Below are 16,139 nucleotides of genomic sequence, written 5' to 3'. Positions count from 1 at the left end.
AATACTCAGCCGATTCTGCTAACTATTAGTCTATCTATTGGTCTAATAGATATTTACATCTATACACCTAGTACAGAACCGTTTTTAACAAGGTAGAATAAAGGCACCGAAAATAGGCTTCCAATGGTCTCATAATTTGAGTCGTCTGCAATATCTACATCTCTCACAAATTACAGAGCTATACTACATTATTTTATCATTTTAATATTAAGTAATGAGGTATTGGTAACAATGAATGTATGTGAAGGTCCGAACAAAAGCTCTCAATTCATGCGACAGTGTTCTTTCTAGCTATGATGTCCCATTGTTCCACCAAATATTTCCACAATTCCAGATATTATTAAAAAGTTAGTATAAAGAAATAACAATTAACCCAAAATCCTATTATTTATTACAAGCTGATATTGACCTTCACCTGTCCCTTAGTCTGTGATTAACTCATGTGAGTTAATTTTTACACATTTTCCAGGTACCTATTGAGCTGCATATTGCGTGACAAAGCCATATTATGATTTCGTGGAGCTGATCTGATGCTGTAGATAGATGGCGGTTAAAAGAGATACCCTCTTAAATAAAACAACCCCATTGAGTTTTGAATCGTTTGAGTTATTTAGAATTTCTATTTCTAGTTATCTAAATTTGAATGCTATTATTTTACAGTAAAGTGTGTGAGACTATTGTACTGCTTTCATCTCTCGTTTTTCACATTAAAAAAATAAGGATACTTGTTTTTATTACAAAATTTCTTATGAAATTCTGTTGTGTTGAATGATAGAAGAATATAGAAGCAGACGAGGAGAGTTAGAAGTGAGACATTTTCTTTTTAGTTTTTAGCTTATAAGACTTGGGCTAATATATTATCCAGTTGTTTGCTGGTGTGTTTCAACATACCGCAACAAAATTGCATGCTGTTGTTCAACTCTTTTATCGTATTTTAAGCAAATTAAGATATTTGAATTTGCGACTTGCAATCAATAATTTTATTGATTCATTGAATAGTAGATTTGCCATTTTAGGGATAGCTACACTCATGTTACGTCAAATGAAATTAATGTCAAACTCACATTGATGACATTTGCTTTAATTTGAATCTAAAAGTAGGTTTTTCAATAATTTCGTGTTATATGCGCATTTTGTTACCTTTGAATACTAAAAACACGGAGTGTACTTGTAATATAAAATTATATAAATCGTCAGAATGTTGGAGGTTATAAATGGATTCCTCTTGGTCTATTTTGTTGTTTTGTGTTCACTCAGTTTACTTGTTCCGCAATTAGTAAAACCTGTAAGTACACATACATATAACTGAACTATTTAAGTTATAAATATACAACTTTAGTCTAATAAATAATTGCAGATATCAGCGTGTTTTGGTAAGCCTTCGCACGAAGAGCGGTCGGTGTGGGATGAGGTTGTGAAACTTAAAGCTGAACAGAAGAGCATATCTATGAAAGATGAATTCGCTGCGTACTCAAAGTTGCAGCGAAAGATAAACAAACTGGAGAATCAACTGAAGGATAATTCACAAACGCGCATTGGGAAGAATTTGGCTGTTAAAGGTACTCTTCAGTTGGTCCTGCATGCAGTTGTAGGTTTAATGACTCTCGTTTCTGTAATATGGTTCAGGCGCGAGCCTATTGTAGCTCTCAAAGGAGATCTGTTCCCCCTCACCACAATGCTAAGGTACCCCAGTGACATGCCAAATGCAATCTCCACTCATATGTGGGTGTTAATATCTAGTGTATCTATCAGAATTCTTTTAAAACCTATTGTACCATAATTAAATATTCTTAGTTGTTTATTAAGTAAATTTATGTGTTGTTTGGAAATAAATTATTTGCATTTTTATATAGGACATAGTTTCATTTATTTTGAGTAGTTTTAAAGATTTTATAGGTCATGAAAGATGAAAGGGAAACAAGAAAGGGGTAAATTTGTATTATATCCAGGAAAACGTAATAAAATAAGGTAAATATTTTGATTTAAATATTTTATTTATTAAACAAATAATAGTACTTTATACTCAGTCCGACAAAAGTCCAAATGTGTCCTCTAAATTTTAACATAACCAACAAAGATCTACTTGTCTATGTCTGGAAACAGTATTATGCTTAATTTATAAATCACTCTTATTAACTTTGATATAATTATAATATTTAACAATCTTTATCAACCATAAAATATGACTGATCTCAAAACGTTCAGTGTTTCCAGACTGGATAAACTTCTATATAAAAAACTTACACAATCTTAAATTTATGGTCTATTCATATTTACCAGTTTCGCGCACAAGAAACACAAAAATAGAAAATATTACAAGACAACCAAAACAGATAACAGATACAAAAATAATTGGTATATAGAGGGCTTGTAACAATTAGTATTGAGTTTAACTGAAATAAACAAGTAAAGTCCAAGACCAAACTAATAACTAAGAATAGACCATACATTTAAAAAATTGCACAATAAACAATGTGTGACAGTAATTAATTTTCCATCATTAATATTTACAAGCTCTATATCACAGCTTATGTTTACTGTTTGTGCTGAATAAAAAAAGAATTTAATAAAAAATACTCTTGTGCATAACACTTTGTGGTAGCAATGTTTTCAAGGACGTTATCTTTAGGAAAATAATATTGGACAATGACTGACTAGTCCATTATCATAATGTACAATACAATTAATACGAACTACACTTGCTATTGTAAAAAAGCGCTTTTTATTACCTACACAGATACATAAAACAATATTTTCTAAATGATGTTCCCAAAATATTCTAGTTGGCACAAATTATATTTATATACCAGCAAATTAATTTTATCAGCTGATCCTACTGAAATTAAGAATAAGGTTTTAACACTTAACAAGACTAGAAACTAATGACTAAACGAATTCAGGTTGCTGGCGGGCAATGTATTCACAAAGACTATCTCTTCAAAATATTTTTTATATTTTTAATATTTATTTTCATCAAAATATAAAATTTTTGTTCAATATTTATTAAGACACAGATACATATTGTACTGGTATTATTGAGAACTTGAATAATTTCAGGTACTCATAAAAATTGAGAATATATCAGTTGTACACACTATACAATACTAAATAATATATTGTTTTATACACATTAACAAGTAAATTGCACCAATATATGTTTTAAAAGCTATATTTTTGCGCGATTAGATCGTCCAAGCAATAACGATCTATTTTATTTGTAGAGAAGAGATGTATTTTTAGAATGGCAACATTGCGCCAGGTCTAAAGGTTAGGAGAAAATTTACGGAAAATTATTTTATCTTATCTGCATAAGTAGTATCACCTTGTAAGTACATTCCAAATCCCTTACACGTTTTTTTACAATTTTATTATTATGATCTACAAAGCTGACCAATCAATGGCTAAATATTAAAAGTTTAAAGATCTTCGTAACGTTTATCTACTTCTTAAAATAGTAACTTTAAAAGTAATCAACCAGTTTCTTAAATTTACAAACAGCCAAATTACCACCAGCCTGTTAGAAGCCTTTTAAATGTGTTGTCCTTACTGAAAACATGAAGCATGGTGTTTAATTTTTTATCTAAAATGGGCTGGGTTTTGGTTTCGTTTCGTAACATCTCAGCCGCAACAACTATACAATGTCTCCATCTACTCGGACATTCGGGACGTTGTCATCTAACGATGGCCTACGAAACTACTGGCGTGGCGCTGGACGCGGCTCGGACACGACTAACAACTCTCCCAGTCAGCTAGGTGTTCTCATAGAAGGAACTATTAAAGTGTGATGTGAGGAGGTACACCACGGCCTCATACGTCGACATCATGATCGCCGTGTTAGGTATCTGACGCACCAGCTGTGTGCCCAGTCCCCTGTAATGATACAATGTTATTAATAAAAGTTGGCAGTCTTATCAAATATGTTGACTTTTGATAAGAATGCAGTACTTACCTATAGACTCCTCTGTATCCCTCCTCCTTCAACACTGTGTGAAGCGTTTGCCAGAATTTACGGTATTTGTCGCCCTCCTCTCTAAGACGCGTTCTTGCCACCTCTGAAAATTAATTTCGGTTTATTAATCAGGAATGTTCCACTGAATTTCCCTTTGATATTTATTTTTACAAAATTTTTCATCAATTATGCAATATTTATGATAATATTTATGTTTGCAATTAATTTATGTTTTAAATTTAAACTCGTCTTTAAGGATTTGTACTAATTTCAGGCATTTCACATTCACTGTTTGTTATGACTGTGACTGAATTATTCACAACTCATGGTCAGACTTAATTAAAACTAGCCAACAATAGGTCATTAAAAATCATGTACCGAACAGTTCAATAAAAGTTGTAGATTCTCATTATCAGTCAAACGGAAAATGTCCTAGATAAGGTGTCTCAATTAGGTTGCCCAGAGATATCTATATTAATAACGTTTTTGGTTGATTATCCCGAGTAATCTCAAATTACAGCCGATGACATCAGAAAAAAATCGTTTCCATGTCAAAATGTTAGTGAGATTAGAAAGCCCTAAAGCGCAATCAAACATTTAATGTTTGATTGCGGTCCTCATAATAGGTAATTCTTACCATGTGGATAAGCAATACACGAAGCGACCGTCTTAGAGAAGGCGCCAGCTCCCATGAACTCGAGGAAGTCCCTCGGGGAGCGGTGGTCGCTGGGCACACCGTCCACACTCCTGGCTGCCATCAGACGGGCCTTCACACCCTCGTACAGAACGAAGTGGACTACAGTCTCACTGATCCCCATATACGAAGCTGTTATGCCTTTATAGAACCCCCTTATACCCTGAAAACAACCGATACACTTAATCATTTGGAAAAATTCGAACAGATAAAACTATTTGTGTTTCTAGATCGTCAGACGGACGTGTCTACTCTCACTATCTCTAAAAATATAAACTTCAAGTACCGTTTTAGCATATATCCTCTTTATACATTGTAGTGCTGTCACATTTTGCCCATCCAACTGCAATCGTGTCTTAACAAACCAAATAGGATTTGTCATCGTACAAGACACAAACCCTGAAACATTATGTTACTTCGTATCATAATCAAACTGAACAGAGAGCTAAACAAACGTTATTAAATGAACGGGAGCGGGAGAGAAAGACAATGTGATAACATAATGTTTATTGTAGCGTACATTTCCATGTCTCGTAGTCAAACAAGTTTTGATGACATAGGAACTTAAGTAAACATTTTGGATAAATGTCGTGAACAGCGTAATGTGTTACCTGCAGCACTGGCTGCGGATAGGTGCACGATCGGTGTATCCGGCGATATGTTTTGATTCAATATCGCCTTTGCTTGCGAATATGTGCAGAAGTATATGGCCCTGGACGGCGCTACGCCCACAATGTTGGGTCCTAACCCTTTGAATAGCGCTTTAGGGCCTTCAGTCTGTACTATATGTCTGGAAAAAATAAACTCTTGTCAGTAAATCACCTTTGCACCGAACTCGGAGATAATTATCGTTTATGACGTAAATGGATATCACATCCACTGAGATAAAATTTTAATGTCAACATACGAGCTATAAATACCGATTCCAGCTGAGGTCGAATCATAACGTCGTGAAAGTTAAATGAATCAGCATTTGCCGCGAAGGGGGTAGCAGTTGATCCCGAGATAATTTCTAAGTTTAAAGGCGAGCCGCGCCGCCAGTGTTTGTGATTGGCAGCTAATCTGCAAACACCGCGCGCTCACCAACACGGTTCCGATCGCAAATCCAGCGCACGTTCAGCTCTCGTGACACTTGGTCATCACTTCTTATCTATTAACATACGCTCGATAACTGGCTGGCTGTAAGCGGTTCGAACTTCTTCTGTTTGCGGGGGCTTGATTATTTAAATACACAGCAAATTGATATTTGTATCTTAATTTTGATAATTGATCGTGTTTTTCCACTAACGCTGCACAGAGTAGTCGGTCGTTACATCATCTGATCATCACGACTTACGCTAGACAACATAGTCACGGCGCCCTGCCCTTAGCAGCGTAGTAAGTAGCCCAGTCACAGACACAGAGTGGCTTCAAGCCAAAACGACATGCTCACCAAACAACACAAACAGTAAACACTTTACACTCATTATTACAATAACTCGTGAGACGGATTTAAAATTATTTATTTATCAAAAGTTCACTCACGCGTAAGGCGGCGCTGTTGCGAGTCGAACTCCGTCGTAGTTTCGATTCGCAACTCCGCCGCTGCGTCAGCTCATGATTTAAGAGGACGACCAGTTTCAGTTGGGTCCGAAACCGACAATTACGCGTGAGCAAAGCGTTGTTAAATAAATAATTTCATTACACCCAATTATAACGCAAAGTCCAATAATAGATGCTCACAAGCGCATTATGTGGGAAGAAAATTATCACATTAAGATAATGGAGCAATATAATCTATGGAACGATATAAATAAACGCGACGCAATGAATGCAGATAATGCACAAGCGTATAATAAACGATGCTCTTACCTAATGCACTGTATAAGGCTCATCCTGGACGGGGGCCGGGCTTGTCCCGCCCGCGCGCACTGCTGTACCTGACAATTGTACGACATCAGCATACGATCTGCTTGCTTGCTGTATGCGAACATCGCGCCCATCGTACGTCTGTAGCCCCATTTGGCCTCCTGCATTACATGGCCAATATTACGATAACCATCGCTTGTGTCAAGCATACATGCGGATAGGGATCATCAGGTTGTTAAACTTAGTTTCAAATGGGAAGCATGTGGGTGATCAACAATAATATTAAACACATAGGAGTTTCTCTAAATCGCACTATTGGGGTACATATAAACGAATAGCTGACGTCAAATGTGTGAGTGACCTTTCAGTCCCGCAAATGTTCTCGTCCTTGAGTAGAAACATAAAATGTATGTACGACACGCTCACTATTCTATATAAACATATAAATGAGAAGCGAAAAATTAATGCGCTTTACACAAGTGATGGAAACAATGGGACCTACGCAAATGTTAGGGCCAAATGTTTCCATACCGCTAGCTTTCAAGTTACAATAAAACCTGGACTTTCGAACTACTAATAAATAATAAATCTATTAAAAACTTTTTCAAAAATAAGGTATGTACTTATTAAGGTATATAGCCTTTAATAGAAATTAGGGGCCTTGTATCTCGTTTTAGGTATAGCTCTGAGTGTATCGTGTTTATAAAATTTGTCTAAATTCACATTCACTTGTGAAATCCTCTTAAACTTTTAACACGTTTTAGCAGAGGAAGTAATTCCGTGTTGACCTATATATATAATCTCTTTACGAATACAAACAGTTTAACTCAAGACCAAAAACACAAAATAACCTTAAATAAACAGGAAATGTCCTTAACAGTATCATTGTATAACGACATGCAAATTTTATTTTTTATCAACAGCTAAAAAAATATTTCTTTAAAGTAACCGTTGACTTTTGCTACCCACTTAATCAAAAACCTGTTTTGATGAACTACGCATCTTAACCTCTCGTTGTCTTCAGACCAGTTTATTTGATAAACTCTTATCAAATATTGGCTAAAAATAAAGTGTATGAAAATATATTTCAGGCATCCTGTACATTATGTACTGGTTACATCAATCAAACTATGGAAAATAACAGAGTAATCATCTCAGAAGCCTTGCTAGTTGATTCATTACGTCTAGACGACAGGCGTTTGTTTTTCATTATTTTTTCCTTACATATTATAGAATAAATATTGGTAAGACAAAAAAAAACATGTCCTCAAAATACAAAAAAAAAGGTTTCGTGTTTGTTTATAATTTCAACAGTGACGGTAGTTGTGGTGCAGTTGTAAAACAGTACGTATTTCTTACTACGGCTAAGTAGGGTATCCTATCAAATGATGAAGTCATAAGCAGTTATTATTTCCATACCAGATACCAACATCAAATCAAAGGAAAAAGATAAAGACACCTCTCGACAAAGGACCAAATCAATCCTTTCGTAATTCGCATTCAGATAATATGATGAAGCTATCTAAAACTGTATACTCAAATAATCACGTTCGAAATAATAATATAAGACTACCTTTGTTAGCGAAAGCGCATGGGTAAGGTATGCGCCGCGAAGCCAATGCATGTGTATTGCTATTCCAACTTGGTATGCATAATTCTACTTTTAGAACAACCTTGAGAGCCGTTAGCTTCAGTATGTCTAATGACATTGTACAAGGTCATTATGAATTAACACTACGTAACATTTCAACAGTCTTACACTGCATCGATTGTTTTGCTAACAAGATATTTGAGCGGTGCAGTTAATTAGACCGAATAAAACAAACGCCCACCAATTTGCCCCAATTGTCGCGGCGAAATAAAACAGGAAGACTTAAGCCAAGAAAATGGACTGGTTTATTTTAGAATGCTGCTACAACCTGGGAAACTAATGAATCGTGACGAATAGCTTTAACTACTGACGTTCTAAACGATCTAATATCCAAGATATAGCGAAGAGCAAATACCAGTCACTGCACTTGGACATGTGTATTTATAAACATCCTTGGTATATTTTGCGTAAATAAATTGATGCGGCGTGGCGTGGTAAACTGATTTAAACATTTCTGAAGGCGTGTTATCTGGATCGATTTCGAAAGAAATCGAAGAACATAAAATTCTTCATTGCTATTATAGTTTCTTAATGGTTTTGGAGACTTATGTATTAGGCACGAAAGTTATTAGTACTGGAAGCGGATTCGAAACTTCGCCTGCCGCAGAATCTGTCGTAAAGTGGAACTGTGGAAGGGAGTACCTATGTATTGTTGTTTTGTTTGGACTAATGCCAGTACCAGGTCACTAGCTCAATAATTTCACTGGGAAACAAGCGATACATCTTTTTGTTCACTTGCTCATCAGCTGTAGTTTTTTTCTCAACTAATCCATTACACTTCACAACAGATTAGTTTACTGGCGCTCCGGTAAGACAGGAGTGATTTATTTTGGCAAACAAGTAAATTGAGCTCACACTGCCTACATTCATTTGGAAACTGATACTAAGTATATTTGGCAATACGCAAGTAATATTTCTTCTATTATATTGTTATCTCTTGTCAGCCTTGGCATTGATGAGAATATCGAAACCGATTAAACATCATGTGTAGGTATCGTGGACCGGTTTACTGTTGATGTGCAAAAAATTCGACACACTGATAGGTAAGTGCGTAGTTTGTGTACATAAGCAACAATATATGCAAGATATATTGTGGAGTGGATTCGTTACGAGTAAGCTGTGTCCGTTGGTGCGTCATTTAGAGATAGTAGCTAGGAATGGTAAACAAATTCATCTACGTTGATTGTCAATCGAGCAGCGGTACCGGTGGCTGCCCTGTCCTAAGTGTGTCAGGGTGTTCTATAAACAACTGACAGGTACTCGATTCACCGGCTTGTTATTGTGATTTATCGGTTCATGAGGATAAATAATACCCATAAAGGTTTGTAGATTTGTTTGTTAATTCAAAAATAAGTACCGTTACTTCGACTTTTGAAAGACGACCGTTATCATTACGTAACTAAGTTAATGAAAGATTTTGTTAATTGTTCTTCAATTGGCTGTATTGTTTTAATTGTTGGCAGAAATTGGCGTGTTTACTTCTTTGTTTCCAGCGTTCGTACTTGTTGAAATGGAACATTATCTCGACCGCCAAAAGCTGACTGCACACGAAGAGTAAAATCTAATATATTTTCGGCTTGTTTGCACATTACAGTATAAGTGGACTCAAGTAATCGAGTGATCACAGCGTATCAGTTCACACTAGACAGGCCCTATTTCGTTTGCAGCAAGCTTTACAATAAAATAATGTGCGAACATTATTTTCTCTAGATTAAATTCTATATTTAGAGAATGGCTGTAACATATTACATAAACATTTGAACGCATAACATACCGTAGGCATCTCGGGACATAAATAATGCGCAGTTATTCAATGTTTATAATGTTTTATCGTTTCGAAAGTGATTATTGTCGTATTAATTAGCTTAGGTATAACGTATAGCATGAGAAATGGAGATACCGGTAGATAATTGAGTATCAGAACGTACAATCAACGTATATATGTTTAAAGATTTGGATCGTCTGAAACGTATGTTCTAAGGTTTAGATTATTAATGAGACTGTTCCTAAAAAAATTAATACTATTTTTCCGCCTCCTTCTTTTGCCTGGAACTGGATGCGGAAGATGGTGGACAAAGAGTATTATACCGCAACTTGATGGAGGCCTATCTCCTACAATGAACCCTCAATATGCTGGATTGATGATTACTCTGTAGCAAAAATAGAGGTCATGGGAACCACTAATTTTGGGGGCAAGTAAATACAAGATCGCGAGGATGAATTCCTTCCAATGTCTTACCCACGTAAGAAGCTCATGACTATTTTCACCAGTTCTAAAGAGAAGTTTATCTCTGTGAAAAGTATTCTGAGTCAGACTGAAATGTAGTTCCTAGGGTCAACACCGCGCATTGACACGATTCTAAAATGTATTTGGAAACACGTGACTATAGAATAATGTTTGGACTTAAGTCAGCACGTGTTGTTTCAAAAAACAAATAAAGTATTTTTGCATAATTAATCATCGATTAATACATGTAATTGCATAAATTATAGGAAACAGTCCATCACACATCGGAGTTTACTTATGAAAAAAGAAACGCCTTTATAAAAAAGCAGTAGGGTTAAATTATGTAATCAATAATTACAGGATGACGCACTTGATCGTATATAACGACTAAAGTAATTTTAAAATTATGGGTTTAGATTCCCGATACAGTTGTCTCATTCTTCCTCGAATTAAGATGCGCCAAGTTATAGTGTCAAGACTGGGTGAGAGTTTATTTTGCTTAACGGGCATGGGAACCGACACAGTGATTGTATGCAAGGTAAAAAGAGCCCTGGCCCATATCCAGTGTTTCCTATTGACATTAGCTATTGTGGAATTGTCATTTGTCTACAGGGACTGATAGTCGATGGCTATATTCTCCAACTGATGTTGATAGTACCAGCACGTACCAGTTAAAAGACTGCGTGGATACCAAGGACCTGGTTGCCTTAGACAGCTTAAAGATTTTCATCACATATTGTCATATTAAATTAAATGACATTGGACCTTGTATCGTGTTTAAGCCTTAAAACATGACATTACTACAAACACATTGGATTTTGTATTTATATAAATTTAAATATGCTTATTCATTGTCAGTGTAATAATAAGTATTCATACGATTGTAATACTCAATTTAAGTATTTATTTTCGGAAAGCCGATTACTATAAAATGTTACGTGCCCTACAATTTATAATCTTATCATTAAACATACGTCGTCGGAGAGGTTTCGAGATTTTTAAACTACAAAATACCTCATATTTAAAAATATACTTTATTAAAAACTTTTTGCAAATTAATTGCTTTATAAAAACCTTATTAAATTAAACGCATTAATTTCACGTGAACTATGATTGTCTTATTGTTATCACCATTGCATAATTTGTAAAGAGGTCTGATAATAGCACGATATCAGCTGATAACAGAGATTACAGGTATCGTTTTTTATCGAAAATTTATTTTATTTTTACCGAATACTATACAATGTTTCAAACAAAATGAAATTACAATTTTCTTTGCTAATACAAAGGCTAATATTATTCAAGTTGATTGCTATTTTGAGTCTATTAATATTAACGTGTAATTAATTACTCCAAACGCTTAAGGGATATAAAGGCCTAATTAAATTTACAACCAATTATTCTCGTTTTTTGGATAATCTATCATTACTTATTTGCTTTATATTGCAGTCTGAACTCTGCACTACAATAAGAAGCAAATGTCATGCAAAAAAATAATAAAAAGCTTACTTTCACCTGAGAAATATGTCATCTTTTTAAGATTGTCTAAATGACATAGATGATTTAAGAGTCTATGGGAAGAAATAGGAAACAATGCCGTGCAATAATTTATACGTACACGAAATAACTTGAGACGTGAAAGATGTTTTTATTGTTGTTTATTTCAAACAACTTATTCATCTAGGTTTACCTTTCCGTAGCTTGGAAAATAACAAACAAAAGTACCCTCATATCAGGAAATTCTATTGTTATAGATGGTCGAAGTACAATAGAAATCATTTCACGGAAAGATTTTGTAAACAATTTTATAAAGATCAAGATTAAATCAAAGGTGTTGAGCATGGATGTGGATGGATTTAAGGGAAGAGGATGACCGAAGAAACGATGGACGGATTGTGTGAAAGACGTTTTAGCTGCAAAGAGTGTTACTTGTGAGATGACGTCAGATAAAAGGGTATGGAAGAAGAAACCATGCTTCGCCGACCCCAAATACAAATTAAATTGGAATAAGGGCAGAGGAATGATGATGAGGTGAAAATTGATTTTTAGCCCTGTTAGCCGGTGTGGTATTACAGGTATGGCAGAGTCAAAACGTCCATTATCAGCGAAAATCGTTAATCATTGCCGAAAAGGTATAACAAATGATTGTTTTATTATTATTTTCTGATTTTTATGTCGTCATACCAATACTATAGTTATTACGTTTGTATTTTGATGGGATCAATTATGCACATTTTGAAATCGAACTTATGACGGCTTCCTTCAGGCAAACACATGTGCGAAACTTTACACATGTCATGTATTGCCGCCATACTCATGTAACCGCTTGGAAAAGTTCGTTAGAAACCTTCATAATAATTTAAAAATGTCATTATACGCGTGTGAGTTCAGATATTTGCGCAAATGTCGGTAACCGATACAAAAACAATTTCGCAGCAACAGCAGTGCAAAAACAAACGAATCGTCGCCAATTACAGAACCTCGATCTATATATACACATACGTTTCTAAACTGACTAAACTTGGATATTAAATCGATTATAAGTTGTTGAACAACATTCCGAGTAAACTCGATAAAGTTTGATCGAATTTACATTGCATGATGAACATAATTTATGGAACTAAAACAAACAACTGTTTTATCGATTCGATTTCAGTTGACTTTGTAAACATAATAAATATGAATGATGCTGTAGTGACCTGCACATCATAGCCCATTGGCTTGCACATGCCTCTCAATGAGGGACTTTAATGGAAGAGACAACGCTCTAAGGTTTGTAATGCGCTGTCTCACTTCCACAATGTCAAGGCTTACAGTTTACTCTAAGCGGTGGTAGTACAGTAAACGTTAAAAGTAACAACACTTATTTTTATGACAGTAAAGTTCATTTTCGTTACTTCGTTGAGTTTTGCGATTTGAACTCTGAATGATGCATAGGTCATCGATCGACGCAATCGTTATTTATTTTAGTCCACACTAAGCGAATTTTATTGATCAATAAAGGTTCATGTGCGGAATTTATATAGTGTAATAAGAAGCCAGGTGACTGATACTTGATATAATTACGCTTTTTAATGAACTTGTTTACTACTTGTTATACTGCATTTGTAAGTTACGACGTTGGACGCTTCATTTTTAATGGCGCGAATTCATCTGACTTTTACATAACCCGCCATTTTGCGGAAACGTCATCGATCATTCGACGGAGATAGCTAATTACAGAAAAATAAATTGTATACTATGCCCCAAAAAAATACAGTAAAAAAAAGGTTATTTTTCATTTTATTTTCCCAGGATAATAACATTTATCAAAGCATAATTTCCTATTTTGTAGTATCAAGTTATGCTATGGAGGTATTTGTTTATATTTCTTCAGACTGTAATTAAGATCAGAGATAAGATTGTCTATTTTTTGTCACCAAGCAAGTTTATTGCAATTTGTAAAATAAATCATATTATATAAAACGATAGGAACTTACAGATAATCTTTTTTTTAACTGACTGTTAATTTCCATAGTTAAATCTTTATTTTTTAAGTGGATTCTGCTTACAGGTCACAATAATGAGATACTTTATACAAAACAGCTTCTTAATACAGAATTTAAAAATCTAATAAGAATCTTACACCATTCTTATCACTCATATCTGTTTCTATTCAAATATACAAGTTTTTTGATTCTTAACTCAAATTTCTTATAAATAACAGTTTTAAAGAATAAATAAAATAGTTCTTCTACCACATACCTGATGTTTAGGAATCTTAGAGCAGATCTTCCTTGCATTGCTAGCATTGTCAGACGGAGGTGGTTGGGACGGCGGTGATATTCCAACGCCCTTTGAAGACTGCAGACGTGTCTTTACTACTTCTAATGGACATGTCACAACAGCCCCAGCAGTACCAGCAACTCTGAACAAGAGATAAAAGTTTTTTAATTTTAAGTTTTATGAGAATTATTTCTAGTAGTTTATATTGGCCTTCTTTAGTAATAGTAGTAGCACTTTTAAAAAGCTCTTAATGAGTTTGTTTAAGCATGTTTATTTGCAGGTAAGAAGAGGTTTCCCTAGCCTAAGGGTTTTACAAGAACTTGTACACATATATATATATTTTTTTCATATATACATATTTTTTTTGAAGTATTCCAGTAAAAATGTGACTGTGTTGGTAACTGATCATTAGTTTAATTTTTCAAATGGGTTAAGTTTTAGGGTTTTCTAAAGATTTTAAAACATAAATTCAGTTCATATATCAATAGTTTCATTTAATTTCATTTTACTCTTTTAGTAATGCACCCTTAATAAATTAATAAAAAAATTGCCTTGTAGGGGTGTTTCATATTTACTATGGGTCTTTGAAATTCACATTGGTTTATTTCAAGAGCATTAAACATGCTAGCCAATATTCAAGACATTTTGTATTGTTTTGACTTATTCATAACCTCTTTCAAACCACTTGTTTACTTTTCTGATGAAAGATTGAGTAACTTGAAATACATAATGATGATACAAAACACTTATTCTATTATGAAATATTAGCATAACAAAAGAAGTAGGTAATGTGAATACAGTAGATCATCAGCTCCAAAAGTTATATTTTATTGTTAATCTTTACAAGTCCTTGGAAAAAATAGATTCTACCATTCAATAGACCAGTACATTGTGTTATCTGTTCTCAAGGTAGTTCATCATGTGCATTTATGTAACAAACACATTGACTCTGAAAGCCAACATAATCATGTTGTTTACACAAGTTCTGATCTGAAATATCAAAGGAACTGAAGTACTGAATAATTCATGTGCAACAAGGCTATACAAATTGAAATAACGATATGTAAGATGTAGTCTAGATGTGTGCCACGCGTAGGTACATTGAAAACGCTGGCGTAAACAACGTCTCGCCACATGTGCCAATACTTCTGTAGCTGTAGGCATCGAGATTATGATAAAGATTTATGTCATGATAACGCATAACATTACTAGCATTCATTACACACTTCCCGCTGACCAATACTTACCCTCCGGCAACCAAATGTATCGCTGTATCCTTCTGAGACATTTTAGCGCCACAGGAATAATTACATGACTGCAAATTGCGACTGTCTATAAATAAACAAATGCACTGCTTATTATAGCTATGTCCACACTATACTACAACACTCCGTAAAAGTATTGTTATTGAACGATACACCTAGTTAGGTAAATAATGGTATTATTTAGACGCAAAAGACCGTAGAAATTCTTGTAATCACAATTAAATATCGGCGAAAACTTCACAGCACAACACTGTCGTACGTTCGTCGTCGTAACAATATGCACACGAACACACTGGCGGGCTCACGTGCACACGGCTCGAATACACACACTAGTGAAAAAAGAGCGAAGACTACGTGACGTCTCGACTGTCGGCAACTTCGTAGGGTGTCTCTACTATGCCGGTATTGGTGGTTTGTATTTGGTGGCAAACTTGAAACTTGTAGAAGGCCATTGGTGGAGCGGTCGGTGTAATGAACAATGAGAAGTACCCGACACGCAAAGAAAAAATAAATTGTGTACGCGTACATATTGTGAGTAACAACCTTTCGTTGCCTACATGTTTGTCAAAGGATAAAGTCTGAATATATTATATTAAAAATATATATATTGTTATTATCTTAGTTTATTAATTAATAAGTTTATTATATAATAAGTTTAATTGTAAAATTGTTAGTTAATAAGATTAATTCATTACGCCCACAGACAAACTGTGCAAACAGTTTTGTGGGGTTTATACAAA

General features: G+C 34.6%; 2 protein-coding genes across 3 annotated transcripts; one reads left to right on the top strand and one right to left on the bottom strand.

The window, feature by feature from the left end:
- The first annotated feature begins 1,041 nt into the window (after positions 1-1,041).
- On the top strand, positions 1,042-1,852 carry LOC113508866 (tail-anchored protein insertion receptor WRB-like). The gene is made up of 2 exons (XM_026892023.1): positions 1,042-1,285; positions 1,358-1,852. Exons 1-2 carry the CDS (start codon positions 1,199-1,201, stop codon positions 1,778-1,780), a joined length of 510 nt encoding a protein of 169 aa, XP_026747824.1. The 5' UTR covers positions 1,042-1,198; the 3' UTR covers positions 1,781-1,852.
- A 129-nt stretch (positions 1,853-1,981) lies between these two features.
- LOC113508829 (mitochondrial carrier protein Rim2) lies at positions 1,982-15,792 on the bottom strand. Of its 2 annotated transcripts, none has more exons than XM_026891973.1 (8): positions 15,382-15,792; positions 14,114-14,276; positions 6,495-6,652; positions 5,255-5,433; positions 4,930-5,042; positions 4,587-4,806; positions 3,950-4,052; positions 1,982-3,870 (listed from the first exon to the last, which is right to left on the bottom strand). In XM_026891973.1, the coding sequence occupies exons 1-8, from the start codon at positions 15,420-15,422 to the stop codon at positions 3,750-3,752; spliced, it is 1,098 nt and encodes a 365-aa protein (XP_026747774.1). In that variant the 5' UTR covers positions 15,423-15,792; the 3' UTR covers positions 1,982-3,749. The 2 variants fall into 2 exon arrangements, with proteins under 2 accessions (XP_026747774.1, XP_026747781.1); XM_026891980.1 differs by having other exon boundaries at positions 6,495-6,562.
- Between the last annotated feature and the right edge of the window lie 347 nt (positions 15,793-16,139).

The sequence above is a fragment of the Trichoplusia ni genome, chromosome 1 (genome assembly GCF_003590095.1).
Source record: "Trichoplusia ni isolate ovarian cell line Hi5 chromosome 1, tn1, whole genome shotgun sequence".
Classification (NCBI taxonomy): domain Eukaryota; kingdom Metazoa; phylum Arthropoda; class Insecta; order Lepidoptera; family Noctuidae; genus Trichoplusia; species Trichoplusia ni.
This window is presented reverse-complemented; position numbering and strand designations above follow the sequence as displayed.

Bases quoted from the DNA above. Each gene is read 5' to 3' on its own strand.
- LOC113508866 (XM_026892023.1), top strand. From the start codon at position 1,199: ATGTTGGAGGTTATAAATGGATTCCTCTTGGTCTATTTTGTTGTTTTG. The intron at 1,286-1,357 runs GTAAGTACACAT...AAATAATTGCAG, and splicing joins TTCCGCAATTAGTAAAACCT to ATATCAGCGTGTTTTGGTAA.
- LOC113508829 (XM_026891973.1), bottom strand. From the start codon at position 15,422: ATGTCTCAGAAGGATACAGCGATACATTTGGTTGCCGGAGG. The intron at 5,434-6,494 runs GTAAGAGCATCG...TATTTTTTCCAG, and splicing joins AGCCTTATACAGTGCATTAG to ACATATAGTACAGACTGAAG. The intron at 4,807-4,929 runs GTACTTGAAGTT...GGTTGTTTTCAG, and splicing joins AGAGGATATATGCTAAAACG to GGTATAAGGGGGTTCTATAA.